The sequence below is a fragment of the Drosophila melanogaster genome, chromosome 2R (genome assembly GCF_000001215.4).
Source record: "Drosophila melanogaster chromosome 2R".
NCBI classification, from domain to species: domain Eukaryota; kingdom Metazoa; phylum Arthropoda; class Insecta; order Diptera; family Drosophilidae; genus Drosophila; species Drosophila melanogaster.
In genome coordinates, this window is record NT_033778.4 from 11,248,942 (window position 1) to 11,273,054 (window position 24,113).

General features: G+C 44.6%; 9 protein-coding genes across 10 annotated transcripts; 5 read left to right on the plus strand and 4 right to left on the minus strand.

Moving 5' to 3' along the window:
- The first annotated feature begins 652 nt into the window (after positions 1-652).
- On the plus strand, positions 653-992 carry CG43112 (uncharacterized protein). Its single transcript, NM_001259333.1, has one exon. It carries the CDS (start codon positions 707-709, stop codon positions 893-895), a length of 189 nt encoding a protein of 62 aa, NP_001246262.1. The 5' UTR covers positions 653-706; the 3' UTR covers positions 896-992.
- Positions 993-1,426: 434 nt separating this feature from the next.
- Positions 1,427-2,972, plus strand: Or47a (Odorant receptor 47a). The gene is made up of 4 exons (NM_078965.3): positions 1,427-1,737; positions 1,794-1,983; positions 2,044-2,659; positions 2,731-2,972. Exons 1-4 carry the CDS (start codon positions 1,437-1,439, stop codon positions 2,779-2,781), a joined length of 1,158 nt encoding a protein of 385 aa, NP_523689.1. The 5' UTR covers positions 1,427-1,436; the 3' UTR covers positions 2,782-2,972.
- On the minus strand, positions 2,810-4,457 carry Cpr47Ea (Cuticular protein 47Ea). The gene is made up of 4 exons (NM_136810.2): positions 4,416-4,457; positions 3,775-3,953; positions 3,428-3,503; positions 2,810-3,341 (listed from the first exon to the last, which is right to left on the minus strand). Exons 2-4 carry the CDS (start codon positions 3,948-3,950, stop codon positions 3,186-3,188), a joined length of 408 nt encoding a protein of 135 aa, NP_610654.1. The 5' UTR covers positions 3,951-3,953; positions 4,416-4,457; the 3' UTR covers positions 2,810-3,185.
- A 1,768-nt stretch (positions 4,458-6,225) lies between these two features.
- Positions 6,226-7,042, plus strand: Cpr47Eb (Cuticular protein 47Eb). Its single transcript, NM_136811.4, has one exon. It carries the CDS (start codon positions 6,304-6,306, stop codon positions 6,946-6,948), a length of 645 nt encoding a protein of 214 aa, NP_610655.1. The 5' UTR covers positions 6,226-6,303; the 3' UTR covers positions 6,949-7,042.
- Positions 7,043-7,565: 523 nt separating this feature from the next.
- Positions 7,566-9,826, plus strand: CG13223 (uncharacterized protein). The gene is made up of 7 exons (NM_136812.2): positions 7,566-7,868; positions 7,930-8,333; positions 8,384-8,737; positions 8,793-8,911; positions 9,122-9,356; positions 9,414-9,481; positions 9,541-9,826. Exons 1-7 carry the CDS (start codon positions 7,660-7,662, stop codon positions 9,733-9,735), a joined length of 1,584 nt encoding a protein of 527 aa, NP_610656.1. The 5' UTR covers positions 7,566-7,659; the 3' UTR covers positions 9,736-9,826.
- Positions 9,827-10,164: 338 nt separating this feature from the next.
- Cpr47Ec (Cuticular protein 47Ec) lies at positions 10,165-11,035 on the minus strand. The gene is made up of 2 exons (NM_136813.2): positions 10,887-11,035; positions 10,165-10,759 (listed from the first exon to the last, which is right to left on the minus strand). The coding sequence occupies exons 1-2, from the start codon at positions 10,896-10,898 to the stop codon at positions 10,376-10,378; spliced, it is 396 nt and encodes a 131-aa protein (NP_610657.1). The 5' UTR covers positions 10,899-11,035; the 3' UTR covers positions 10,165-10,375.
- A 1,102-nt stretch (positions 11,036-12,137) lies between these two features.
- Positions 12,138-12,865, minus strand: Cpr47Ed (Cuticular protein 47Ed). The gene is made up of 2 exons (NM_136814.2): positions 12,838-12,865; positions 12,138-12,743 (listed from the first exon to the last, which is right to left on the minus strand). Exons 1-2 carry the CDS (start codon positions 12,847-12,849, stop codon positions 12,372-12,374), a joined length of 384 nt encoding a protein of 127 aa, NP_610658.1. The 5' UTR covers positions 12,850-12,865; the 3' UTR covers positions 12,138-12,371.
- A 3,319-nt stretch (positions 12,866-16,184) lies between these two features.
- On the plus strand, positions 16,185-17,915 carry Cpr47Ee (Cuticular protein 47Ee). Its single transcript, NM_136815.2, has 2 exons — positions 16,185-16,824; positions 17,170-17,915. Exons 1-2 carry the CDS (start codon positions 16,375-16,377, stop codon positions 17,827-17,829), a joined length of 1,110 nt encoding a protein of 369 aa, NP_610659.1. The 5' UTR covers positions 16,185-16,374; the 3' UTR covers positions 17,830-17,915.
- A 58-nt stretch (positions 17,916-17,973) lies between these two features.
- Cpr47Ef (Cuticular protein 47Ef) lies at positions 17,974-23,634 on the minus strand. Of its 2 annotated transcripts, NM_136816.3 has the most exons (17): positions 23,436-23,634; positions 20,609-21,329; positions 20,419-20,544; positions 20,301-20,339; positions 20,180-20,212; positions 20,059-20,124; positions 19,862-19,966; positions 19,767-19,799; positions 19,655-19,711; positions 19,458-19,598; positions 19,344-19,400; positions 19,255-19,287; positions 19,138-19,194; positions 19,046-19,078; positions 18,857-18,922; positions 18,727-18,771; positions 17,974-18,360 (listed from the first exon to the last, which is right to left on the minus strand). In NM_136816.3, the coding sequence occupies exons 1-17, from the start codon at positions 23,448-23,450 to the stop codon at positions 18,149-18,151; spliced, it is 1,839 nt and encodes a 612-aa protein (NP_610660.2). In that variant the 5' UTR covers positions 23,451-23,634; the 3' UTR covers positions 17,974-18,148. The 2 variants fall into 2 exon arrangements, with proteins under 2 accessions (NP_610660.2, NP_001188905.1); NM_001201976.2 differs by lacking the exon at positions 19,255-19,287.
- Between the last annotated feature and the right edge of the window lie 479 nt (positions 23,635-24,113).

Consider the following 24,113-nt stretch of genomic DNA (forward strand, 5'->3'; position numbering starts at 1 on the left):
ACCCTCCCATGGGCTTAAATGTGTTATTCAGGACTAATGAAGCACTTAAACTTGATTTTCGATTCGTGTTCTTGAAAAGGTGTCAAACTGAAGTGGTGCATAGGCCTATTATTATTCCCTCTTAGGGGATATACTTATCCTGTCCAGCGTTTTAAACATACATACGCCCACACAAGCTTATTTCACTCTTCAACCGTCTGGACTTTAAAATTGAACACAGAGGTTGTTCAATATTTTCCATATTCATCAGACGGTAAAACATTAAATTCCTGTTTGTCATAATGGAACATTGGCGATAATGGAACATTGGCGATCAACCGGATAGTTTAGTAGCAGTACATTTAGACCTGTCGGTGGTTTCTCGATTTCGGTGCGGTACTTGTTTGAAAGTGATAGTAGAACGAACAGGCAGACATGCCAAGATCGAAATATATAATTCCGCGGACAGTAGTGGACACAACTTTAAGCTTTGAATACTTCTATAATGACAAAAAAGTAAAGCTGTACGAAATTAGAATAGTAATATATATCACTGTAAATATGGAACGGAAATATTACCGTCAAAAACTACGATAAAAAAACATATTTACCGCACAGAAGCGTCGAGTGTGCAATCTTCCCGTATAAGAGCTGCCGTTGAGTCGAAATTGTCATCAGTTGCACTTAAGTTTGAACTAACAATCTATCGAATTGAACGGAAATCGAGATGCGCCCAACACTCCAGGTCCTCATCAGTGTCCTTTGTCTGGTCTCTGCCTACGCCTGGGATCATACCGACTGTAACGATCACTATATCGAATTCATGGACTATCCCGATGAGAGAGCTACCGCCTATAGCAATGAATCCTCAGAATGGGATTTCTTTGAATTTTGGAGGCAAGTGTTTGGCCTGTAGCAATTCTGACATCGCTGACCACGCCTCTGGTCAAAGCAATCACTTGGCGAGACATGTGACCCTCGGATGTCAGGGCGTGAATAAAGAACATTAAAATTTAACCGGAGTTCTCATTTACTATGCCTAAAGAGGTGTCAAACGGAGGTATTATTTGGGCGTGATATATTATACCCTCTAAAGGAGTATCCCCACCAGGTGAAACCCTATAAAACCCTTGACGTCGTTAATGGAAAGTACTGAACCGGAAATGAAAGTGGGCACTTTCTAATGGTAGAAATTTGTCGGGATGAAATATATAAGTAGATATATATAATATTATATCTTGATTATCCAGCATCAATCACAAGATAAAAAAAAAATATAATTCATAATTCATAATTCATATGTAATAGGCATTTGTAAATGTTGTAAACAAAGGAAGGGTATTAAAGAGCTGTACTTTCGCATCTGTATTTCATTTATTCCTACTCAATTGAAAGGTTTAAAACCCCTGAACTGAACACACTTGACTTAGTGTGAGGCCGAATTAACCCTTGTCGACATGGACAGTTTTCTGCAAGTACAGAAGAGCACCATTGCCCTTCTGGGCTTTGATCTCTTTAGTGAAAATCGAGAAATGTGGAAACGCCCCTATAGAGCAATGAATGTGTTTAGCATAGCTGCCATTTTTCCCTTTATCCTGGCAGCTGTGCTCCATAATTGGAAGAATGTATTGCTGCTGGCCGATGCCATGGTGGCCCTACTAATAACCATTCTGGGCCTATTCAAGTTTAGCATGATACTTTACTTACGTCGCGATTTCAAGCGACTGATTGACAAATTTCGTTTGCTCATGTCGAATGGTGAGTTGTAATCCATTTCGGCCAGAATGTGTATCATTTCATTTATTATTTTATAGAGGCGGAACAGGGCGAGGAATACGCCGAGATTCTCAACGCAGCAAACAAGCAGGATCAACGAATGTGCACTCTGTTTAGGACTTGTTTCCTCCTCGCCTGGGCCTTGAATAGTGTTCTGCCCCTCGTGAGAATGGGTCTCAGCTATTGGTTAGCAGGTCATGCAGAGCCCGAGTTGCCTTTTCCCTGTCTGTATGTACAAATGATATATATGATATATGGTGATCAAGTTATCAGGCTTTGTTCCTAAAGTTTTCCCTGGAATATCCACATCATTCGCAATTATGTTTTGAGCTTCATCTGGAGCGCTTTCGCCTCGACAGGTGTGGTTTTACCTGCTGTCAGCTTGGATACCATATTCTGTTCCTTCACCAGCAACCTGTGCGCCTTCTTCAAAATTGCGCAGTACAAGGTGGTTAGATTTAAGGGCGGATCCCTTAAAGAATCACAGGCCACATTGAACAAAGTCTTTGCCCTGTACCAGACCAGCTTGGATATGTGCAACGATCTGAATCAGTGCTACCAACCGATTATCTGCGCCCAGTTCTTCATTTCATCTCTGCAACTCTGCATGCTGGGATATCTGTTCTCCATTACTTTTGCCCAGACAGAGGGCGTCTACTATGCCTCATTCATAGCCACAATCATTATACAAGCCTATATCTACTGCTACTGCGGGGAGAACCTGAAGACGGAGAGTGCCAGCTTCGAGTGGGCCATCTACGACAGTCCGTGGCACGAGAGTTTGGGTGCTGGTGGAGCCTCTACCTCGATCTGCCGATCCTTGCTGATCAGCATGATGCGGGCTCATCGGGGATTCCGCATTACGGGATACTTTTTCGAGGCAAACATGGAGGCCTTCTCATCGGTGGGTGAATCATTTCCATTGTACAATACATGGATTTACATGAATACTCTTTTCTAACTTTCCGTTTTTAGATTGTTCGCACGGCGATGTCCTACATCACAATGCTGAGATCATTCTCCTAAATGTGGTTTGACCACAAGGCTTTGGATTGATTTTTGTGCAATTTTTGTTTTATTGCTGAGCATGCGTTGCCGTACGACATTTAACAATCGATCTTACGTAATTTACATATGATAATCTCACATATTGTTCGTTAAGCACTAAGTAGAATGTAGAATTTGAATTGGCTGTAGAAATGCACAGATGAAGCACGAAGGTAGTGAGATTTTTCAGGGGCAGGAATAAAATGGAAATGATTATGGGTGGGATAAAGGATCTCCAACGAGCAGCTGCTCTCTCTCTCTCTCTCTCTCTCCTGTCTGTTTCTGGTTCACTTTCGGCCAGTTCGGCACTGACCCACAACGAAATGATTGCCAACTTGATCATAACGATGAAGAATTAAAACACGATTCTACAGCGGAGCGGATTACTTGAAGAATCTTCCGGGAGCGGCGGCGGCGCGAACTGGTGGCGGTGTGGGTATGTGGGCTCCTTCGGCGCGGTATCCGTTCTCATCAGCAATGTAGGTGATGGTGTAGACCACGCCATCGGGTCCGGTGTACGAGTAGGAGCCCTGCATCACCTGTAAGTGCAGGGAAATAAAGAGTTTCAGCACCACCGAAAAATAGGCTACAATATGCTGAATGCTGCACTGAAAAGCACACTAACCTGAGCCTCGATCTGACTGCCCGGGTTCTTCAAATAGCCAGCCTCATCCGCTCGGATTCCGTTGCTTGTCTCGTAGCTACAAGTTTTAAAAATTTATAATAATACTCATTAGAAACACTTAAAAAAGAAAAAAAAACACATGGATTTAAATTTAAAATCCTTGATTTTTTTTGATTCCAAAGAGCTTCTCACATATGAAGATATTAAAAAATTTTAAAGCTATTAAAATGCAATGTTTTGTAGGATTCTCTATATGATCCTAATTGAACTTAATTTCAGATTGTTCGATTTGTTTTTATCCATTCCAAATCCTGAAATTGATCCTACCATCCCTGGATCCAACTTACTTGTACTGATAGGAGCCATCGGGATTCAGGTCGAAGTTCTGCTTGAGAATCACCGCGTTCGCGTCGAAGGAGTTGCCGCGTGGTGGGGGAAGTCCGCGTTGTGGCTGCGCCTGAATGAAACTGAGGCAGCAGAGGGCCAAGACGAGGGCTGCGGCGGAGGCGTGGGTGAGCGACATGACCTTTAGTGGGCAAAAGAGAAGATGGGGGGAACCGCGCGGTGGTACGGTGGTTAAATAGAGTCATAAGTAAGTACTGCAGATGAGGTGCGGTGTTTGGTGTTTGGCGTATGGTTTTCAGTGTTTGGCGCTCGATTGAGATGCCGCCGGCGTTGTCTTTGAATGTCAAACTCGTTGCATGGCAATTAGTATGTGATATACTCCGATTGGCTTTTGCGATTTGAAAGTTCTGCGAAATTATGATGATTATGATGGTGGAGGTCGTGGGAAAAATATCCAAAAGGGGCTTGAAATCCAGGAGATGACTGTGATCTTTTGAATTTAAACTTTGGTTATCCTTTATGCAGGATCAACTCCACTTGTCTCTGCACTCGCTCGCAAGTTGTAGCTTATGTGTCTGATCTATGTATCTGTGTGTGATCCTGTCTTCAAGGAGTCACCACCGCAACTAGAACTTAAACTCACTTCGGATTCGCGACTTGATAGCGGGTACTGCGCTGGGAGGCTCGTCAAAAGTGCTTTGACTTGGCTGCAGTTGCCACAAACGTTTTTATACCGAAATCGCATTCACTGCAGCTCACAGCAGAGCAGCGGCAGAAGCAGCATCCGCAGCCAGATGCAGTGCAGCAGCCCAGATTTGCAGATTTGGCGGCTGGAAGGGCAGGAGGAGCCGACGACGAGCGGAGGCCGAGCGGGATTCGAAACAAACAGTGTTTGTCTGCCTGACAGCAACAGAATCGGAAGAGCTGCCGTCGCTGCCAGTGCACCACGTAGCGTATGCGCAACGAGTTTCAAATGCAAATGGGCGTTGCGCATACGCCGCGTATGCAGCTTACAGCTCACAGTTCTCCGCGGTGTAATTTATGTGAATTAGCAATGCGAACTTCATTTGATTAGTGCCCCCGCTGGATGCTCGACTGGATGCAATAATTCGTTAAGTCAAATATTAATTAAAAGATTACAGATGTTGCAATTGGTTTCGATTTGATGAATTGGCCATTTGGCCACATGCCTGCCAATGAGTCGAGATAGAATCTCTGCCGACTGACATTTGAATGGGCCGCGGGATGGGGCGTAGCCAGCTTGTCCATTTCAATGCATTGTTAAAGAGTATTATTTGTCTTTGTTTTCCCTATGTAGACCGGGTGAGCCTGCCCTTTTAGGCCAATTTCGCTGACCAGGTCGACCAGGCACCACTCCCAGCTGCACCAGTAACTCGCTCCCATTTGGCACATTTTTGCCGGCCGGCTAAGGCTTAAACTAAAGAGTTTTCGGCTTAAACTTTAAACTTTTCCAGCGTGTAGGAAATGTCAGTTGCAATTCATAAAAATTACAGCAATAGCTGCTGCCAAAATCCAGCCAACTCGGCGTTGGAAGATGATCACGAACATGATGAACATCGCCCGAGATTTTTGGCCAACTCCCGCTACCCGTTGGTTTTTCCCTTTCGTTCGTTTTCCATGTTACTTGGCCAATTTCGCGGTTGCCCGCGTTTTGCTTTGGCCTTCGGGCGGCTTTTCAAATTGCAGTTTTTCGCCGAGAGGAAGAGTTGTTTGCCGCTGGCTTAGTGCATTTTTCACATTTGACATACAATTTGGCTTACTCACTTTACTACTAGCCGATGCTTTTTGCACACACTCACGGTGGCCAAGTAGTTTCCCGTGTGATGACTGATGACTGATGGATCGCGTGCGATTCGAATCCGAAACCGATATATGGACTCGTTATAAGCGCACCTCAAATGTATCTTAATTTATGCCCCTTTGTCTTCTGGAGCGTGTGTGTAGCACTATGCTAATATGCTATGCAGTTTCCTAAACATTGGCAATCAATCAGCTTGCCTAGATATTTCGGGCACTTTAAGTGATGGATTGACTGGCAGCGAATGAGAAACAAGTTTATGACGTGTCTTGGTGGGATTTTTTTCGATTGCTGGAATATTCGTATAACCGGCCCAAATCGATCTCATTACAGTGCCCCATCATCATGGGCTTTATCACTTGACCTCTGTTTTTTCTTGTTGACTTACGTTTAAGCCAAGTCGCTGAATCACAAATATGCAAATGTTGTCGCTAAGATGTGAGTGTTTTATTAAGTCACATTCTGCGCGCTTCCATAGAATTTCTTTTGTGTTTTTTCCGTTTTTTCTTTCGCTTTTGTTTTGGGTATATTTCTGTATTTTTTGGTTATGGCGTAATGGGACTGAAAGATGTTAATTCGCGGCTGCTGCGCACATTAAACGCCGGTATATAAAGTGGATGGAAGATGTGGTAAGCCAAGTCGTCCGTCGGTTCCCGCCTAGAAAGCACCAAATCTCTCCCATCTCTCTCACCCCACAAGAATAGCCAACGAAATGTTCAAGATCGCCATCTGCTTGTTGGCCCTGGTCGGCGGATCTCTGGCTGCCAGCATTGGCCAGGTTGACAGCACCACCGAGAAGCGTGAGATTGTGCCTCTGCTGAGGTTTGAGACGAACAAGAACCCCGATGGCTCCTTCCACTTCAGCTACGAGGGCGGTGACCAGTCCGTGCGCCAGGAGCAGGGAGTGATCGAGAACGCCGGCACCGAGGACGAGGCCTTGGAGGTGTCCGGTATGTACAGCTACATCGACGCCGATGGCAACACCGTGGAGGTGCACTACACCGCCGGAAAGAACGGATTCGTGCCCATTGGCACCATCATTCCCAAGGAGATCACCGAGTTGGCCAAGTCAGCTGCCCTTCTGCCCAAGGTTTCCGAGGATGAGCAGAAGTATCGCAAGGCCCGCTCCCAGGAACTGGACAATAAGGAAGTTGCTGTAGAGAAGGAAGCCGCCCCAGTGGAGAAGGAGGAGCCTGTGGTTGCCAAGGAATCGGTTGTGGTGGAGAAATCCGAGCCCCTGCCCGCCGAGTCCCAGGTGGCGCCTGTCCAGGTGGTCCTCGATGCCGCGCCCCAAGCCGAGGTCAAGACCGCCATCGAGGCCGAGACCGAGAAGAAGGTTGAGACCAAGACTGCCTAAGCTCTCCTAGAACCTAGACTACTCAAGTATTGTTTAATTTAAAATCAAGTGCGATCTAATTTAACTGGCTAGCAATAAAACGATTCCCTATCTGAAATCCGCATCTTTCTCGATTCAAATGGAGCAACAGCAGCTGCATGTGAAATGCGAATTCCGTGTTGCATATAAATACTTATCATAAATTTCGTTATGGTTAGTGCTAATTTAAGCAGAAAGCTGGTCGAAGAAATATTATCTCACCGACTGCAAACTATTGGTATGACGATCATGGCTTATAACTTTATTGGAGAATATACAAAGATTAACGATTTTTATAATCAAGCGCTAACGGATTGGTGAGCACATAGCAAATGGAAATATTTTGTTGATTAGTAATGGGACAAAGCAAAATACATTTGGAGGAATTTGTAAACAACCCGAAACTCAAAAGTTATTCCCAAAAAAATTTTTATGGATCTCATAAAGATGGCCTTTATTAAACATTTACAGTACTCGTTTTTATGTTTGTTTTTGCGAATTAACACTAACGAGAACAACAGTAAGCATATTTTATTAAATGGCAACCAAATAATCTTCTGTAAGTTGATGAAATTTCAAACCTTTCTTATTTTAACATCATAAGATGCCTAGGGTTTTTGATCAGCTCACAAGAATAAATAGTCGGGAGACTTATGAACCAAGCTAAAAATGCGTTCCGAAATATCTTGCTCCATGGTGCACGATCTGCTGGAGTCACAAAAATGCAAATTTGTGCAAACGACACCTGATTGTCTAATCAATATGAATTTGTTCAACTACCTGGGATGGCATTATTGCAAGGTGGATGTCCGAAATAGTTTCAATTCCTTCTGGAGTGTGTTGGGCATGTTTCTGATTACCATTTATGTCTTCTGGATGATGCAAATAACAATAAAAAACTAGTGAGTACAACAATGATATCAAAATGTACTACCAATATGATTGAACATACTACTACCTCAGCTTCTGTCCAACTTTGATGGTAATCGCAGACTTATTGCGAATGAACGAGAGCACGGCTGGAGTTACAGTTCTGGCCATTGCAAATGGATCACCGGATTTCTTCACGGCGATTGCCTCGAGAGTGCAGACCTCCAAGCACTCATTCCTCTCGTGCATGTCGCAGGCCATGTTTCTGCACATCTTTGTGGCCGGACTGGTGATCCTGACCAAGCCCTTCAATATGCGGGCAAACACTTACCTGAGGGATTTCGGTTTCCTGTTCCTCAATACGGTCTACATGGATTACATCCACAAGCGACCCAAGGGAATCAGCTGGCTAGCTGCGTTGCCCAGTGCCTTCATATTCGTTGGCTATGTGGTGGTGGCCATCGTTGATCAGCATTTGCTGATTGCCCGCATTCAGAGTGAGTTTATTGTTTTATCAGTTAGCAGAACATCGCTTACTCTTTATCAGAAATGGAGCAAAGACAACTGAATGTGGCTGAGGCGTTGCAGCTGGAGGAACTGAAGCCGCAGAAGGAGATGCCACTGAAGCGGCAAGAAATCGATCGACCCTCCATTGGACACGGAAGTCGAAATAAGCGAATATTCCGGCAATTTTGGAATACCGTTGCCGAATTCGACAAGGATCGATTTCATCGGGGAACCTTCCTGGTGAAGCTGTATCTGATAGTGAAGCAACCCATCGATATGTTGTTGAGAATACTCATTCCAAAGGTCGACATGGAGGCACCCCAGTACGGATGGTCCAAGCTGCTCTTTAACATCCAGGTGGTTCTTGTACCCACCTACATAGCCTACATAATAGGTGAAGTTACCTTTGAAATTTGCCGGACTCTTTCACCTCACGATCTGTATTCCAGTTCGAGGATATAGCATTGCGGGCTTAGCCGTCTATATGATTGCGCTGATCCTAATGATTCCTGTGGCTACATTGATATTTTTTCTCACGCGCACTGACACCCCGCCCATATTTTTCAGGGTAAGTTTTTGTTATTTCTAGCGCATATCTCAGCCACGTTCTCATATGTATAACCGGTTTTTTATTTATGACAAAGAATATAGAAATAAATATGTGCTAAAACTAGGCTAATTTGACCATTTAATCTCAAATAATCTTACCAATATTGCGAAAAACAAATAATATTTTTAAGATCCAACTTTAACCAGTCTCATCCTAACTAACTTACAGTTTACATCTGGCGTGGGTTTCATGGCCGCCGTCTTCCTGATCTTCTGCTTAACCACCGAGGTGAATGCCATGTTCTTTACGATGGCGACCATATTGCAAGTAAGCCAGGAATTCTCACTTGCCACGGCCATTTGCTGGGCACTAAGTAGCAACGATTTGGTGGCCAATCTGTCACTGGCCCATCAGGGATGGCCTCGCATGGCAATGACGGCCACATTCTCAGCACCAGTATTTGGTAGGTAATCAGAAGATATTATCGAAGGCTATATATAAGATTTACATTCCCCAAAAGCATCCTTTGTTTTCTTGGCCCTGCCATTGGTGGTGAACTCGTTTGTAAACGCGCCCGGTAACATATTCGTAAGTTGTAGTACAGTAAATGTTGCAATATAAAGTTTTGTTAAGGGATCTGCCAGCAGCCAACGGAAGGTGGATTTGGGGAGACGGTTTGCATCTTCTTGGAGGTTGGAATGGGCTTCTCCATGCTTTCCGTACTAACCACAAACTTTAAGCTGCGACGAGCTTGTGGCTTTCTACTCGTTTCCTACTACATTTTCTTCGTGGGAGTTCTAATTCTGCTGGAGAAGGGCGTAATCCATGCATACGGCGTGTAAACAGGAAGACAGCCTATACTGGGAGTCTGAAACCCATAACTTATGCAAATTGCGAGATGATTTATGCCTCATTATATAACCAATTCCATTCTTATGTTTCCCTGTTCGTTAGATCTTCATTTCGTCTTTGATTCGAGCTAATGGACGATGTTTAAGCGTGTAATGATGTATTGAAACAGGTGTCTCTCTCGTTTGATGCCCCCAGGGCTCACTGTACCGCAAAGTGGCCAAACGTGTGCTCAATCATCCGACGTCCCAGACTTTGATACTGTGGCCAGTTTGGGTATGTTTTCAAGGTCTCTTAAGCCGGGTATATGTATGTATTCCTTGTGCACTGGGAAAATTAACGCGACTAAAGTGGTTGTTTTAAGAAAAGTGAAAGTCAGACAGGTGAAATTTTCTAAAAAAAATGTATGAAATGATTTATTTCTAAGTTCGATGGTTTTACTTTGCTCCCATTTTTCTCTGTGCACCTTCGCACGCTAAGTAAAATGTGCAAATTGGAAGAATACACAGATAGATTAAAACAACTCTTTCGCAGTCGCGTTGACTTTTATTTTAGTTTGCCCAGAGACAATACTCTGGTCTTATCGCTTCTTTACTTATTCACTTCTACGAGATCTTATTCAGGAAACACTTTCTAAGGCCTACCCGCCTTCTCCACCTTCTCCACCTTTGGCAGATCCTTGGCTGCTTCGGCAACGGCCGTGATTTCCGGATTGATAATGCTGCCGTAGGGAACAAATCCGTTCTTTCCCGCCGTATAGAACACCTCCACCTCCTGGCCGTCTTCGTTTATGTACTTGTAGGATCCCTTCACCTCCAGAGCCTCCTCGTCGGTACCCTTGTCCACCAAAAAAGCCTCCTCGTTGCGAGATATACCATCTGCTCCCACGTAGGCGCTGGTGTAGCCCTCCTCTGTCTTGATGATCTCGGACTTCAGGATAGCCACGGGTTCACGTTCGGGATCTACGGGAAGAGCTTGACCACAGGCCACCATGACCGCCAGGACGAAAAGAGGAAGCTGCAGGAGATCATATTAGAAGCACATATTATCCTGTCTTCGTGTTTGCATGTCCACATATATTTCACATTCCACTTTAGCTTATAATATGTATGTTCAAAGGATAGTCTCTTTTGAGTCCACTTACGATCTTGCACATTTTGGTTGCGTTTTTTTTTTTGGGGGGGAGCGTAGAAAGCGAGAGTTAAAGCGCGTGTGATCACAAAGTGGATCGGCCAGTTGGCTTTTATAGCCACACACTCCTCCATCAGTATTTCGACCACATCTAGCTCTTTTGGCTCTTTCGCTTAAACATGCTAAACATGTTTGCATCCCGTTTTATGTGGACTTTACGTCCGCAAAAAGCTCCAATAATTTCATTTCGTCGCGCTCCAAATGTCAAGGTCTCGGATGGGTCAGTTTTCGCGACTGGGTTTCGAAAATATGTCACTATGCTGGCGGCATCTGAGTCACATTGGGATCGGGGCGATGACGCCGGCGATTGATGACACCGATTATCATTCGGCGGCCACATTAACGGCCTCTGCAACTGCATAACTTACATGGCTTCACCCACTCGCCAGGTGTCGCGATTAATCAGTCGCACCTCGCACTTTACACCACAATCTACTCCACACCAATCCCAGAAATGTGTAAAATGTCAGCTTTAATGCAATTTATACTAGGGGTGTAGCCCCTGGCCCAGGGCGAATATCTAGCTATCTATCTATCTATCTATCTGACTATATACCCATATCTATAACTATCGAGCGAACATCTTCTGCTGACAAATGGCTCGATTCAGAATCGCGATGGGGTGCATCAGCAATTTCATTTAAATTTCATTCATTTGCGGCGCCATTAATTCAATCATCGGTAGTTCCGTGGCAAACGATACTAACGATCGTGTTTGATTTTTTTTTCGTTACGTACTTCATGGGGTGATAAATACTAATTCATTTCTTGCACCCAACGACATTTGCCTGGGATCTGGCAAAAGGGCAATCGGTGCTGCTGCCACAATTTATAACTTTGACGGCTTAACTAATTTCAAAAATCGATCGCAAATTAAATATCCTAGCGATGAGCAAGCGATTTCAAATACAGCCGCTGGATGCCGCACACAAAGAAAAATATATTCAATAAAATAATACATAATGCGAAACTAGTTTTTGTAAGTATCTACTTTTTTTCAGATATGAAAAAAGGTATCTTAAATGACAAACATGTAATCTGCGCGTTTTGAACTTAAGAGCAGAGCTACATAAATGTACATACATATATTGAAAATAAAAAAATAAAATGCCAAATTTTTTTTTTTTTTTGATATTGATTTTTTTTAATATAATCATAATACATTTTCATGTATTGTTAAAAATTGTTAAAAAAGTTGCATACTACAAAAAAACATTACAAAATCAATTTTTTTTAAATCATTTATATATATACCCGTTCTTCGATGAGGTGATTCTCGCTCGCTAAAAATTCGGATGCTTAAAGATGACTTTTATTAATTATAATAATACTAGTTTGCATATATTTTTTGCCGTGTGCCGCTCCTTGAGCCCCAAAGCCGGGCATTCGCCCCTGGATTGGCGATTGGCTTTGGTAATTGCCTGGCTGGCTAACATTTTCAAGAATGTATGCCCATCAAAGCTAATGGCTCTATGCGAATTGGTTTATAGGCTTCCCCTTTGGATATGTACCGAACGTGGGGCAGAAAGCCATTCTTGTCCGCCGTATAGCGCACCTCCACCTCCTGGCCCCAGTCGTTGATATAGCGATAAATACCGGACACCTCGAGATCGTCGTCAGATGTCTTCGAATCGGAGCTCACTATGCCCAGTTCCTCGCGATAGGTGCCATCTGCGGACTCGAACGAAAATAGGTAGGAACCCGAGCTAAGTTGTTCGGTCACCGATTTGAGGATTGGCACCGGCACGTTAATGGAAGTACACTCAGCGGGGCAACTCCACAGCAGTTGGCAGCCAGTCAAGATCAATAGCTGGAAGTTCCCAAAAGAAAAAAAGAAAAAACATGAAGAAAAATGATGTGGAGTCACTTAACGCCAGGGTATTCATGAGCCATCCGCTACTTACCAATGCGAACATGATTTATGCTAATACTAAGCGTGTAGGAAAGATTCTGCGCTTTTTATAGCAATCCGTTAGACGATAGTCCAGATACATAGATACATTTCTCCACCCAATCAGCAGACAAAAGTTATGCAATGCCAGATGCTTTTTAATTGAGGTCAGTAGAAAGTAGCGGCTCGTTGTGTCTCAGAATTTTTGGGGTTTGTTGAACCTCAGATTTGCAATTCAAATGGCGATTAAGAAGTGTGGAGAGCAGGTAAACTGTCATGTTTACACAATGCAGATAGCATCATAGGCACATGCGAATGGCGTGGGCTCTGCTCGAAAGGTGCAGCAGCTAATAAAATTTGTCACAATTGCCGGCACTGCGGCAATTTGTGGCAAGCGAAAGGTGCAGAAATGGTAACGAACGACTGCTCCACCTGACTTGACTTCTACATGCAAATTCCAGCCAGCAAACTTTGATACAGTGGGTGGGCACCTCTGGGCCTTTGAGAAGCGGCTAACATTTATGGCAAACGGCATGCTGGCAACGGCAAGACAAAAAGAATTCAATAATAATTTCCAGCAATTTCGCAACTGGGCTGCGGCAGCAGCAGCACCACATTGCGGCAGAAGTTGCATTTTGGCATTTGCCTTGGCCCGCCCAGTTCCAATTTCCAGTTCCACTTGCCAAAACGGCCAGGCTCTCGGGCAACGTGTTAATAAATTGATTCTTGGTGGCTCCCCAGTCGGTGAGTTGGTTTAAATCCCGCGGAATCAGGTATGACTGCCAGCATGCACATGGAGAAATAATTGGGGAAACAAAAAGTCTAAAAAGGATTACAACAGATTTTATTTCCATTTTAAAATAAATTCAACAACTTTTTCTACATATATTTTTCTCTTGTACAGTTAGGTGCGCTTCGTCACTACGCGCCATTCACTGTTATGGAAAACCGAAAAATAATTAGATTTTCATGAATTTGTACGTGACACAATGACTGTAAATCTTATTAGCTTATTTTTATAAGAATTTAAGGGCCGAAAGGACCCTACTCTATTTTTTTCGAGTGTCTCTTTGCAAAGCGGCATTTGACGCGCCTGCCACAGAAGTGGAAACTTATTAATGAAGCAGCCGCAATGCCGACGAGGTCATAATTCAGAGCTGCGACACTCTAACCTTTAGCCAAGATCTGCCAGCCGGAACCTGAAGATCCGCAGTCGCAATTTTGTTGCAGTCGCACTACGCACTGCCACAAAGTGAATCAATTAGCTCCGCTGGCGGCCATAATTTCTAACTAATGCAATTCGCAATTGCAAAATGTCAGGCCCACTCAACAAAGTATGAAACATCTAAACCATCTCGAAGCGGTGCAACTTTCTGGCTGCCATCTATTAATAACCGTCGCCTTTGCTGTCCGACTTTCAGTTGGATTTGGATTTGGATTTGGGGCTAAGGCCTATGGCTCATAGACATGGCTCAGTCGCAGTTGGAGTCGTGGGAGGAGTGTCCGACCTGTCTTTAATGCGGTTTGCTCATCGGCCAACAACCACATTGTGTTGGCTTGTACTATGCGCTTGTTGTGTCTCGCATTTCTGCATTTTTACGAAGCTCCCCGCATCGCCTCGTTTTCCCGCATTTTGAAGCTTTGTTTTATGGCTATTTATACCCCAAGTTTGCGAATTATTCAAATGGCAAATCAATCAGGCAGCGATTGGCCAATATGGGCCAAAAAACATTTTATAATTAATATTGAACACATTCAATTTGATCTGCTTATTGGGTCAAAACATTTTCGAACCCTAAATCAAAGTTATTTTTAGACATATGGAAGCTGCCAAAACCTATCATTACCTTAAATAAAAAACAAGAGATGTGTAATAACCAAACTAGCAGAAAATCAAATTACATAAAAAATTCCCACGGCCGTTGATTTCACGTCGCATATATGGGCTTTAAAACAACAACACATCGGAAATGTATTGTAAAATCGATTTTTTTATATACATTATACATTGCAAATCATAAGAAATTAAAAAGTTTAAATGAACAATACCCTTTTAATTAATAATAACAAAAGGAAGATGACAAGCAGCAAAAAGTAGTTCATCGAACTGAATAACTCTCATCTTTTATATCTAAGCAATTTAGATATAATTTATAAGTAAAAATATCAATTAATTTTAAAATTAACCTGTTTGGCATGTGCTAAAATTTCCCAGCGAAGCGTATGAAAATGTCGTGAAGGGCGAAAGTGGAACCTATTTGGATTTCGAATATTTATGTAGCATATTTCGCGGCTCCGTTATTTATATTTCTTGGGTCAAAATATCTCTTCTACTTTTAGGCAGATTCTCACATTACCTAGGCACCTAAAGTTTAGTTTATTGCCACCATATCTTTATCGTTTCATAAAAAAAACGCAAATTTTTTAATTTTTTGACAGGAACCGAAATTTAGCTTTAGATTTAAATAGAAGCATAAGCTCCCAATTGAGTGGTGACCCATAACCCATAAAACGCGAGTGTTGACCTTTGTTTCGTAATGAAAAACCTCCACAGAATTAGCATATGCAATTATAGATGAAGCTGAACATGGAACAAGACATGTTCGCCTTTTAATGGCAGCTCATACTGATGACAAACGAAAATGTATCTGTCAGATACTTGGCAGTTATAAATGAGTGATGGCGACCACATCACACCTAGACATGAGCAATCCCCGTCCCATCGAGATTGATGATTAACCCCACTGGAGCGTGGAACAATGGAACACTTCGGGCACGAAAAGCTCTCAAGCTATCCTGGGGATAAGCAGTATCGCATTTGATTAGTATGCCATTTGACAAATGATGTTTGTAGGCCAAGTTGAGGTCCGATTTCCACCTTGACCAAGGGAAAATGAAGGGGCTATCCAACATACAACATAGACCACCAGCCACTGTCAGCACATAACTCAAGCAAACACCTTTGAGGCAGATGCGAAGACAAGTGCTGGAGCAAAAAGACCCAGAATTTGCATATGGGGCTGGCTCATAAACAAGTGCGCGGAAGACGACCGGTGGGCCACCATGAAGATATCAATCAGCCCAGGCCAAAGCCGAAGCCAAACGAAATTCGTTTGTCCTTCTGTCAATGGCCGATAAAAAACCAATAAAGCTGCCAGCCCAGCGGCTTGTTAACACGCAGATAAATTACACTGGCCGCCCGCGAGATTACCATCGAGATGCAGTCAGAAGCCGATAGCCAGGGCACAGGAAGCCGCCGATTGTTCTGACCATAACTGAGCTGAGCTTTAGGGCCTGACGAACCGCCGGGCCCGACGATCGAGAACCGCATAAATACGGCCGCCGGTGGGAGCCGCAATTGCAGTCGTGGCACGGCTTTCGATCAGTGACTTCCAGTGGCAGCAACGGATTTGCTTCGGTACGCGATTGAATCTCCAGCATCAGCAGTGTTTCCCAGCTCCATAAGTGAATCGTCGGGTTTATCGAGCGTGTAATTTGTGCTCCGTTCGCGAGATTTATGATCCACGGCACCTGCCCACTGACAGCCTAAATGTCTGTAGCCCGTACCCCTCGATTCCGGCACCTCCGCTGGGTGGCCTGTCTGCTGGCCAGCCTCTGGTTTTCCGTCAGCCAGGCTCAGTTGCCAGGAACCGGATTCCAGGGACAGCGTCCGCAGGTGCCTCCACTGCAGCCGCTGCAACAGCAGGCCAATCCCTTTCAGCGACGCCAGCCGAATCCCGTACAGGGTCAAGGACTGTTTCCTGGTCAAAGGAATCCACTGAACCCACTGGCACCTCCACTAACTGGAGCTGCTCTACAGAATCCCTATACCCGCTACAACCAGTACCAGCAGCAAAACTATGTGCCCATCACTGCCTACCAAAACGAACTCAATCTGGATGGAAGCTTCTCCTACGGATACTCGTCGGCCGATGGAACCACTGCCCAGGCACAGGGATACGTGAAGAACTTGGGGTATGGTGAGGGAGTTGAGGCACAGGTGGGTTTACTATTCAGATTGATTAGCAAACTTTTCAGTGATATTCTTCTAAATGATCCTATAGCATTAATTGATGGAAAATGGTGTTAAGACTTATTTGTTGATATTTACATCAGCCTTTTTTTAAGTAAATTTTTCTGTTATTTTTTAGTAGAACAAGTTTTTTAAGCTTCACATATCTATGCATAAATTCAAGTAAATTATTTTCAAAAAACCAACGATCATATTATTCAAATTGGGACATAATGCGTTGCAATCTTTTCGGCGTTGAGCTAACTATAACTAAAAAATTCGTATCATGCTTTTGGGTGCTATTTGTCAACAACTTTATTTGCCATTGAACAGGTGATTCAGGGATCCTACTCGTACACCTCACCGGAGGGCACACCCATCACAGTGCGCTACATCGCCGATGAGAACGGATTTCGAGCGGAGGGCACGGGGATTCCATCTAGCCCTCAATATTTCGCAGGTGCCCAGCCCTATCAACAGGGCTTGCTCAATCCCAATTTGAATCCATACCAGACGCCCTTCCGCCAGCTGCCACCCCCACTGCCCAACGCCCCCTTTCGTCCCCAGCTTCCAGGACAACAGCCGCTCACTCCACTGCAGCAACAGCAGCAGCAACAGCAACAACAGTTGCAACAGCAACGCGGTTTCCAGCAGCAGCAGCAGCCAAACTCCGGGCAATATCAACCGGAACAGCCGTTCAATCAGTTGCATTCCGGCAACTTACCCGGTCAGTATGCCGGACAATTTGGCCAGCAATCGTTTGGCAGCAATCTTACTGCACAACAGGCACAACAGCAGCAGAATCTCAACCAGCAACAGCAGCAGCAGCAGCAACAACAGCAGCAGCAGCAACAGCAGCAGAAGGAGCAGCAAAACGAGCAGCAGCAACAGGCCCTAATCACCCAACAACTGAGGGGCAGACCGAACAACCTGGTGGATCCATATGGCTATAATCAGTACGGCAGACGCTTCAAGAAGTCCCCAAAGAAATAACGACAAATTAATGTCATTTAAATGATTGATTAGTTTGAAGATGTAGTCGCAACTCAAAGGCATGAAATACATGCATCTGAAAAGTCAAGCAGTTTGTTTCAATTTCCGCAGCTTACGCGGCGCAAAATGATAAGCAAATATTTTATAATAATCATTTATTTCGATAGTTGCACACACACATTGTCAGAGTGGAAGAGGGAGGTAAGCTTATATAAATAAATTAATTGTTTTAGCGAAAGAACATTGAGGGCAGCCTGCACGGAAATGACGTTTCTTCGATTTGAGAGATTTGATTGGCGTTTTGGAATAAATTCTGATTTTAGTAGCTATAGCCCGTCTGAGGATTGAACTCTCCGTTTCCACGACCTCCGCCCGGCGCTCCCGGAGCAGGTGGAATGTACTGTGATCCTGTGCCGGGAACTCCTCCCGATCCTGGTCTGCCTGGCGAGCCGGGTGCTCCGCCACCAGCCGCTGGTGGAACATACTGATTGCCGGGCAATCCTGGTCCGCCTGGACGTCCACCGGCGCCTCCTAGATAAAAAATGGAAACAATCGCGATTAGAGTGGCATTAAATTTATGTAAACCCTCTTTGATTAGTTGTAATTATTTAAAGCAGTCTTTAAAATTATTATAATCTAGCGACTTCAAAGAGACCGCGTGCAAGCCGAAATGTTTTATGCATGAAAGATCGTTAGTCGATCGTGGGTAAAACAATAGACCAAGGCTTTGCCAAACAAGAATTGTCAAAATAAAAAAACTGAAATGTGTGGGAATAGCACTTGTCTAGTGTAGCTCTTCACATCATTTTCTCATGAAGATGAATGAGGCTAATTCAAGTTTTACAATTGCAATCACACAGATTGTAAAACCGGGTTTATAACTATAATGCTTCTTACCCGGTCCACCGGCACCTCCTCCATAACCTGGACCGCCTGGAGATCCTACATTAAAAAATGTAAATACCATCTATATGTTGTGACAAATTGGGAGAGTGACCTCTTCATCACAAAAACCAATGTTACTCACCGGGTCCACCGGGTGCTCCTCCAGCTCCACCGCGACCACCGCCGGCGCCAAAGCCACCACCACCTCCTAAAAAATAAATATTACTTTAATTATTATAATATTTATAACACAGTTTAACAAGTAGTCGGAAACTTGAAGAATTTCGTAAGTTTTGTGGAATGCACAGTGTACTGTTACTAAGTTACTAACCTTGGCCTCCGAATCCTCCTCCTCCGGGAGAGCCTGCGAAACACGAATGGTATGTTTTTAAAGCCACTAGGCAGATATTAAAATCGACTTACCAGGAGCTCCAGGAGCACCACCACGACCGGCGCCGCCTCCGTATCCGCCACCCCCACCTACAAGATGAAGATGTTTTACTTAAGACCTGCAACTGGAATATTGTTTTGCTAACTAACCTTGACCGCCAAATCCTCCTCCACCAGGCGATCCTATTAATTAATAATTCCTTATTTTCAGTAACAAACAATTTATGTTTTGTACTCACCTGGAGCTCCTGGGGCACCTCCACGACCACCACCTCCTCCGAATCCGCCACCACCTCCTACAAGATGAATGTATTATTCGAGGTGAATGTGCAGTAAGTTTTAAAATCCCTTACCTTGACCTCCGAATCCGCCACCACCTGGGGATCCTGGTGCTCCTGGCGCACCTGGTGCTCCACCACCACCGCGACCGCCGCCGCCTCCATAGCCGCCGCCAGCACCTCCCTGGCCACCATATCCGCCTCCGCCTGGTGATCCTGAAAATAAGCAATGTGTTATCTATTATATAAAGTGAATGAAATCATGAACTCACCGGGAGCGCCAGGAGCACCGCCGCGTCCGCCGCCACCTCCGAATCCTCCGCCTCCACCTGGAAAGTGTATATAGTTTTAACTTGAACCGCAAAGTCAGGCGGGATCACTTACCTTGACCTCCGAAACCTCCACCGCCAGGTGATCCTTTAGTTGAAGTAAGTTATTAGTTTTGAGTATCTATGGAGTAACACTTTTCGTTAACTTACCGGGAGCTCCTGGTGCTCCGCCACCGCCGCGTCCTCCGCCGCCGCCACCACCATAACCGCCGCCAGCACCTCCTTGACCACCAAATCCGCCGCCGCCAGGTGATCCTGAAATATATGAAAATAAATATAAATTCATGAAGTGAATTAAGACGGATTTTCTTTAGGAACAATAAATTTCATCTAGAAAAAGGACTTACCAGGACCTCCTGGGGAACCACCACGACCAGCTCCGCCACCAGCTCCTCCATAGCCTCCTCCACCTCCTAAAAAATAAATAGTATTTTAGATCCATGTGTAAGCCGTTGGAACATAACTTACCTTGACCTCCGAATCCGCCTCCACCTGGCGCACCTAAAGAAGCAAACGAATCGATAAAGTATTAAATTAATCTAATAGGGGTTAACATTTTTAAAAATTGTATAAATAAATCAGTCGTTACCTGGACCTCCTGGTGCTCCTCCACGACCACTGCCGCCTCCTAAAAATAATCAAAGTTAAAGTCAAAAAAGACTAAAAAAAGAAAAAGGGTCAAAATGTGACTTGAATTCGTATCTTACCTGATCCATATCCACCGCCACCTCCTGCTCCACCTCCGCCTCCACCGGATCCTCCTCCTGCGCCGCCGCCTCCAAATCCGGATCCGCCTCCATATCCCGAACCACCGCCTCCGCCGCCACCTGCTCCTGCAATCAAAAGTGAGCAATGAAATGGAATGTTAATCCATTGATTTATTTTGTAGAAACTTACCCTGTCCTCCAGGACCGCCACTGTATCCACCACCCGGCAGTATGGAGATGCCCTGGGCAGCCAGAGATTTGGCTATCGCTTCCGGAATGGGCGGTGGAGTGGGCAGGGCGTTGCCCGAGGGCACAAAGCCATTCTCATCCGCCGTGTACATGATCTCGACGAGTTCACCTTCGGGATTTGTGTAGGAGTATGAGCCCATCACGGATGGGATTTCATTCTCAGATCCCTTGTTCTTAACGGTGCCCTCCTCCTGGGCCTTTATACCATTTCCAGTCTCGTAGCTGAAACGGTAGTTGCCATCGCCGTCGTTCTCGTTGACAAATGAGAGGATCGGAATGGGAGGTCCAGAAGTTGGTGGCGCGCCACCTGACGGACTGGGGCGTGGAGCGGGTGCTCCGCCGCCTCCGCCGCCGCCGCCAGGTGCAATGGGTCTTCCGTTTGCGAAGCCACCAAGTCCGTTATTACCACCACCAAAGCCACCAGCACCGCCACCGCCTGGTCCTCCACCGAAGCCGCCAGCTGGTCCGCCACCGCCGCCTCCTCCATAACCTCCACCCGCTCCGCCGCCACCGAATCCTCCACCTCCGCCGAAGCCACCTCCTGGGCCCTGAAGCCCTGCTCCCGGACTGCCGCCCGCACTGGCCGCACTTGCAGGTGGGGGCAGGTATTTGTTATCCAGCTTGGCTGCTTGGGCAACCACCAGCGTCGTGATCACCAGAGCCTGAAAAAGATCGTTGCAGGTAGGGATTGCCCGGTAAGTTCACAAATTTATGCAAGCACATGGAAAGTTCATGCGAATCCAGCATCTTCCATCGCGATCCACGTTCTCAATTTGGCCTGAAGCGAATCTTTGGCGTGTTGACTTATTTGATTGCAAAATAAATGCCAGTGAAAAATCGCAGGGGTGGCTAATTGTTTAAAATTTAACTTCATTAACTGCGGCTAATTCATAAATCTGAAGATAACATGAAAAAAGGCTGCTAAATGTAATGAAATAGTCATTTAACGACCGCCATAAAAAGTGTTATTCGAATAAACTTTTGTTGCTTGAGCACAAGGACGTATTTAAACTTAAAATAATGTTAAGCGTCTGAAAATTATTATTTTCGAATTATTCGTATTAAGAAATACTTTTAAACGATTTTTAATGTCTTACTAACATTATGTCATTTTTTACAACTGTACTTTACTCATGATAGCATTTTGGTAATTATTTGTAATAAATGTGTATTTTAAGTTAAACAGCAATGGTTCGTTCCAAAAATAAACGATAAGCTTTTTCCAAACTTCAAATTACAAGAAGAACCTTGAATTGTTTCTGCTGTTAATTAAGCCCTGATACACATCTCGGCCAAGTGGGTATCATGACCCCGCCGCTGGGAACCTCCAAAGGGGTCAAGAGTGTGGCCAAATGTCGGCCATTTCATCAATGAAGCATTTGTCCATTGACAGAACGACGCAATCCGATCCGCTCACGTTTTCCATTGTTGCAACCGATCGTCGTCGCCCATTAAGGCTGCAAGTGCAGCGGGGACTCTTGACTATAGTATCAACATCGGGCTGGCTCATCATTGTCTCAGCCTGAGGCGAACTATGATATTTATGGACTTCTTGTTAGACAGAAGACGTCTGAAGATGCAGCAGCGTGTGAACCGAGAGTGCCACAGAGAATTGCTGGCTGGGAAGGTTGGCTAAGCGGAGCGGACCAGCGAGTGTCAAGTTGAAGTTTAAACCGTTTACGAATTCCATTGGGCCATAAACCTAACAGCTCCATCGATTGGCACGATGATGAGCTCACTTGTCGCCACAGCCGGGCAGTGTAATAATGTAATATTGTGGAAATTCTGACATTTGCCACACTGACTCATCCGGCGACTGTGGCACATGCAACCGAAACAAGCAACGCCTGCCCCTTGGGCCGGAATATCTTGAGGAGTCTGTGAGAGCCTCTTGGAGTTCGTGACCACCTAGCAGACATCTTCGACAGCGTTTCGCAACCGCAAATATAATTGCGGTTATTGCAAATGGGCTGCCAATTGGGTCGCCACTGCTTCCATTTCGATGATCTGCTTTGGAGGCGGGGCGGATCGGCCACGACCAAACCATCTTGGGCAACTTTGCGTGCCATCCACCATCTCCGATTGCAAATGGGCTGTTAATTTATGCGTTTCACGGGGATTACTCGATCTTTTCAAGACAATCGGATATGCTAAGTGCAATGGGGAAACCCTTGGCTGTGCTAAAATATCCAAGATGGGACACTCCAGTGGCCTATTGTTTAGGCATGTTCTTTTTCGCGGAATTTTATGAGTTGCCAAGTTGAGATTAAATAATTAACTAAATCAAAGTTTCCTGAAAAGTTATAAACTCTTGATGAATAAGAATATTCCTATGCCAATTTAATACAGATTTCTGATGAGACAATTCCCTAGACTAAAATAATTGAATGTCTTTATTCTAAGGTAAAATTCGTAACTTTACTTTCATTTAAATTAAATTGGGTAATGAAATCAATTTAATTAAATTTGAAGCATTAAGATCTTTGCATTCGAATGTAAAATGTAAAAATGTAATGAATGTAAAAAATCCGAAAAGAATAAAAACGGAAAATATGAATATAAATATGAATATTATATTCAAACATTGAAATATATTTTTGAATCTAGGTCATTATCTCAAGAAGGATACTTTTCGGGAAAAATTAGTAAAGCTCTACAATAATTTCTAACCACAACAGCATATGGAGTTTCAAAGGACTCTTCATTAGAACACTTGGATCTTTTGAATTTTCTAACCCAAAGTTACTTTCCTCTTTCACTGAACTTACCCACTTAAGAGCCATGACAGCAATCTTTTGATTGTTTCGATCGAGGATTAAGAAGAAGAATCCTTGGCGCACCCACAATTTATCCACTGCTTAATTTATCCACAAAGCTGGGTTAATCCACGTAAGTCCTTTGCCGCACCAGCGATGCAGTGCCTCCGCGTGTCGTGTTGTGGCTCCTCGAATGTCACGGTACTTGTGTGCCGATCGCAGCCCAAGTTCTCCAGCTTTTATACTTGGTTTGGCGCCAAATGCAATCAAATGGAATGGAATGAACGAAAACTGCAGCCGGAGCTTGCCGCTTGCAGCTTGGAGCTCGGTGCTGAGCGAGTGCTGAGATTTTGATACTTTATGGCATTTATTGCAATCGTGTGCAGCTGTGGTGGTGATGGTGGTGGTGCTAGCTGAGGCTCCGTCCCCAGCTGGGGCAGAAAACAATCGCACGAAAAAGGGAGGAGGAGGTGGTGGTGCCCCCGCATCCTCATCCGCAAGCCCATGCATTTTGACTATTGTCTCAACGGCGGCATCTCGTTTACTCAATGTACCTTGTCTTGTTAAACAAACGCTCTCAGCCACATCTCTCCTCGGTTAGTGGGTAAAAATTAGCAAGCAAGCAACTGCTGCTGGTGGTGCTCGTAAATTGGAATCCAATCGAAACGCTCAACGCTCGAGCGCATCATC

Bases quoted from the DNA above. Each gene is read 5' to 3' on its own strand.
- CG13223 (NM_136812.2), top strand. From the start codon at position 7,660: ATGGTGCACGATCTGCTGGAGTCACAAAAATGCAAATTTGTGCAAACG. The intron at 8,738-8,792 runs GTGAAGTTACCT...TCTGTATTCCAG, and splicing joins CTACATAGCCTACATAATAG to TTCGAGGATATAGCATTGCG. The intron at 9,482-9,540 runs GTAAGTTGTAGT...ATCTGCCAGCAG, and splicing joins ACGCGCCCGGTAACATATTC to CCAACGGAAGGTGGATTTGG.
- Cpr47Ef (NM_136816.3), bottom strand. The intron at 18,923-19,045 runs GTTAGTAACTTA...TTTATTTTTTAG, and splicing joins AGGAGGATTCGGAGGCCAAG to GAGGTGGTGGTGGCTTTGGC. The intron at 18,361-18,726 runs GTAAGAAGCATT...TTTTTTATCTAG, and splicing joins AGGAGGTGCCGGTGGACCGG to GAGGCGCCGGTGGACGTCCA.
- Cpr47Ea (NM_136810.2), bottom strand. From the start codon at position 3,950: ATGTCGCTCACCCACGCCTCCGCCGCAGCCCTCGTCTTGGCCCTCTGC. The intron at 3,504-3,774 runs GTAAGTTGGATC...TAAAACTTGTAG, and splicing joins GATGGCTCCTATCAGTACAA to CTACGAGACAAGCAACGGAA. The intron at 3,342-3,427 runs GTTAGTGTGCTT...CTGCACTTACAG, and splicing joins GCAGTCAGATCGAGGCTCAG to GTGATGCAGGGCTCCTACTC.
- Or47a (NM_078965.3), top strand. From the start codon at position 1,437: ATGGACAGTTTTCTGCAAGTACAGAAGAGCACCATTGCCCTTCTGGGC. The intron at 1,738-1,793 runs GTGAGTTGTAAT...ATTATTTTATAG, and splicing joins TCGTTTGCTCATGTCGAATG to AGGCGGAACAGGGCGAGGAA. The intron at 1,984-2,043 runs GTATGTACAAAT...TTGTTCCTAAAG, and splicing joins GAGTTGCCTTTTCCCTGTCT to TTTTCCCTGGAATATCCACA.
- CG43112 (NM_001259333.1), top strand. From the start codon at position 707: ATGCGCCCAACACTCCAGGTCCTCATCAGTGTCCTTTGTCTGGTCTCT.
- Cpr47Eb (NM_136811.4), top strand. From the start codon at position 6,304: ATGTTCAAGATCGCCATCTGCTTGTTGGCCCTGGTCGGCGGATCTCTG.
- Cpr47Ee (NM_136815.2), top strand. From the start codon at position 16,375: ATGTCTGTAGCCCGTACCCCTCGATTCCGGCACCTCCGCTGGGTGGCC. The intron at 16,825-17,169 runs GTGGGTTTACTA...GCCATTGAACAG, and splicing joins GTGAGGGAGTTGAGGCACAG to GTGATTCAGGGATCCTACTC.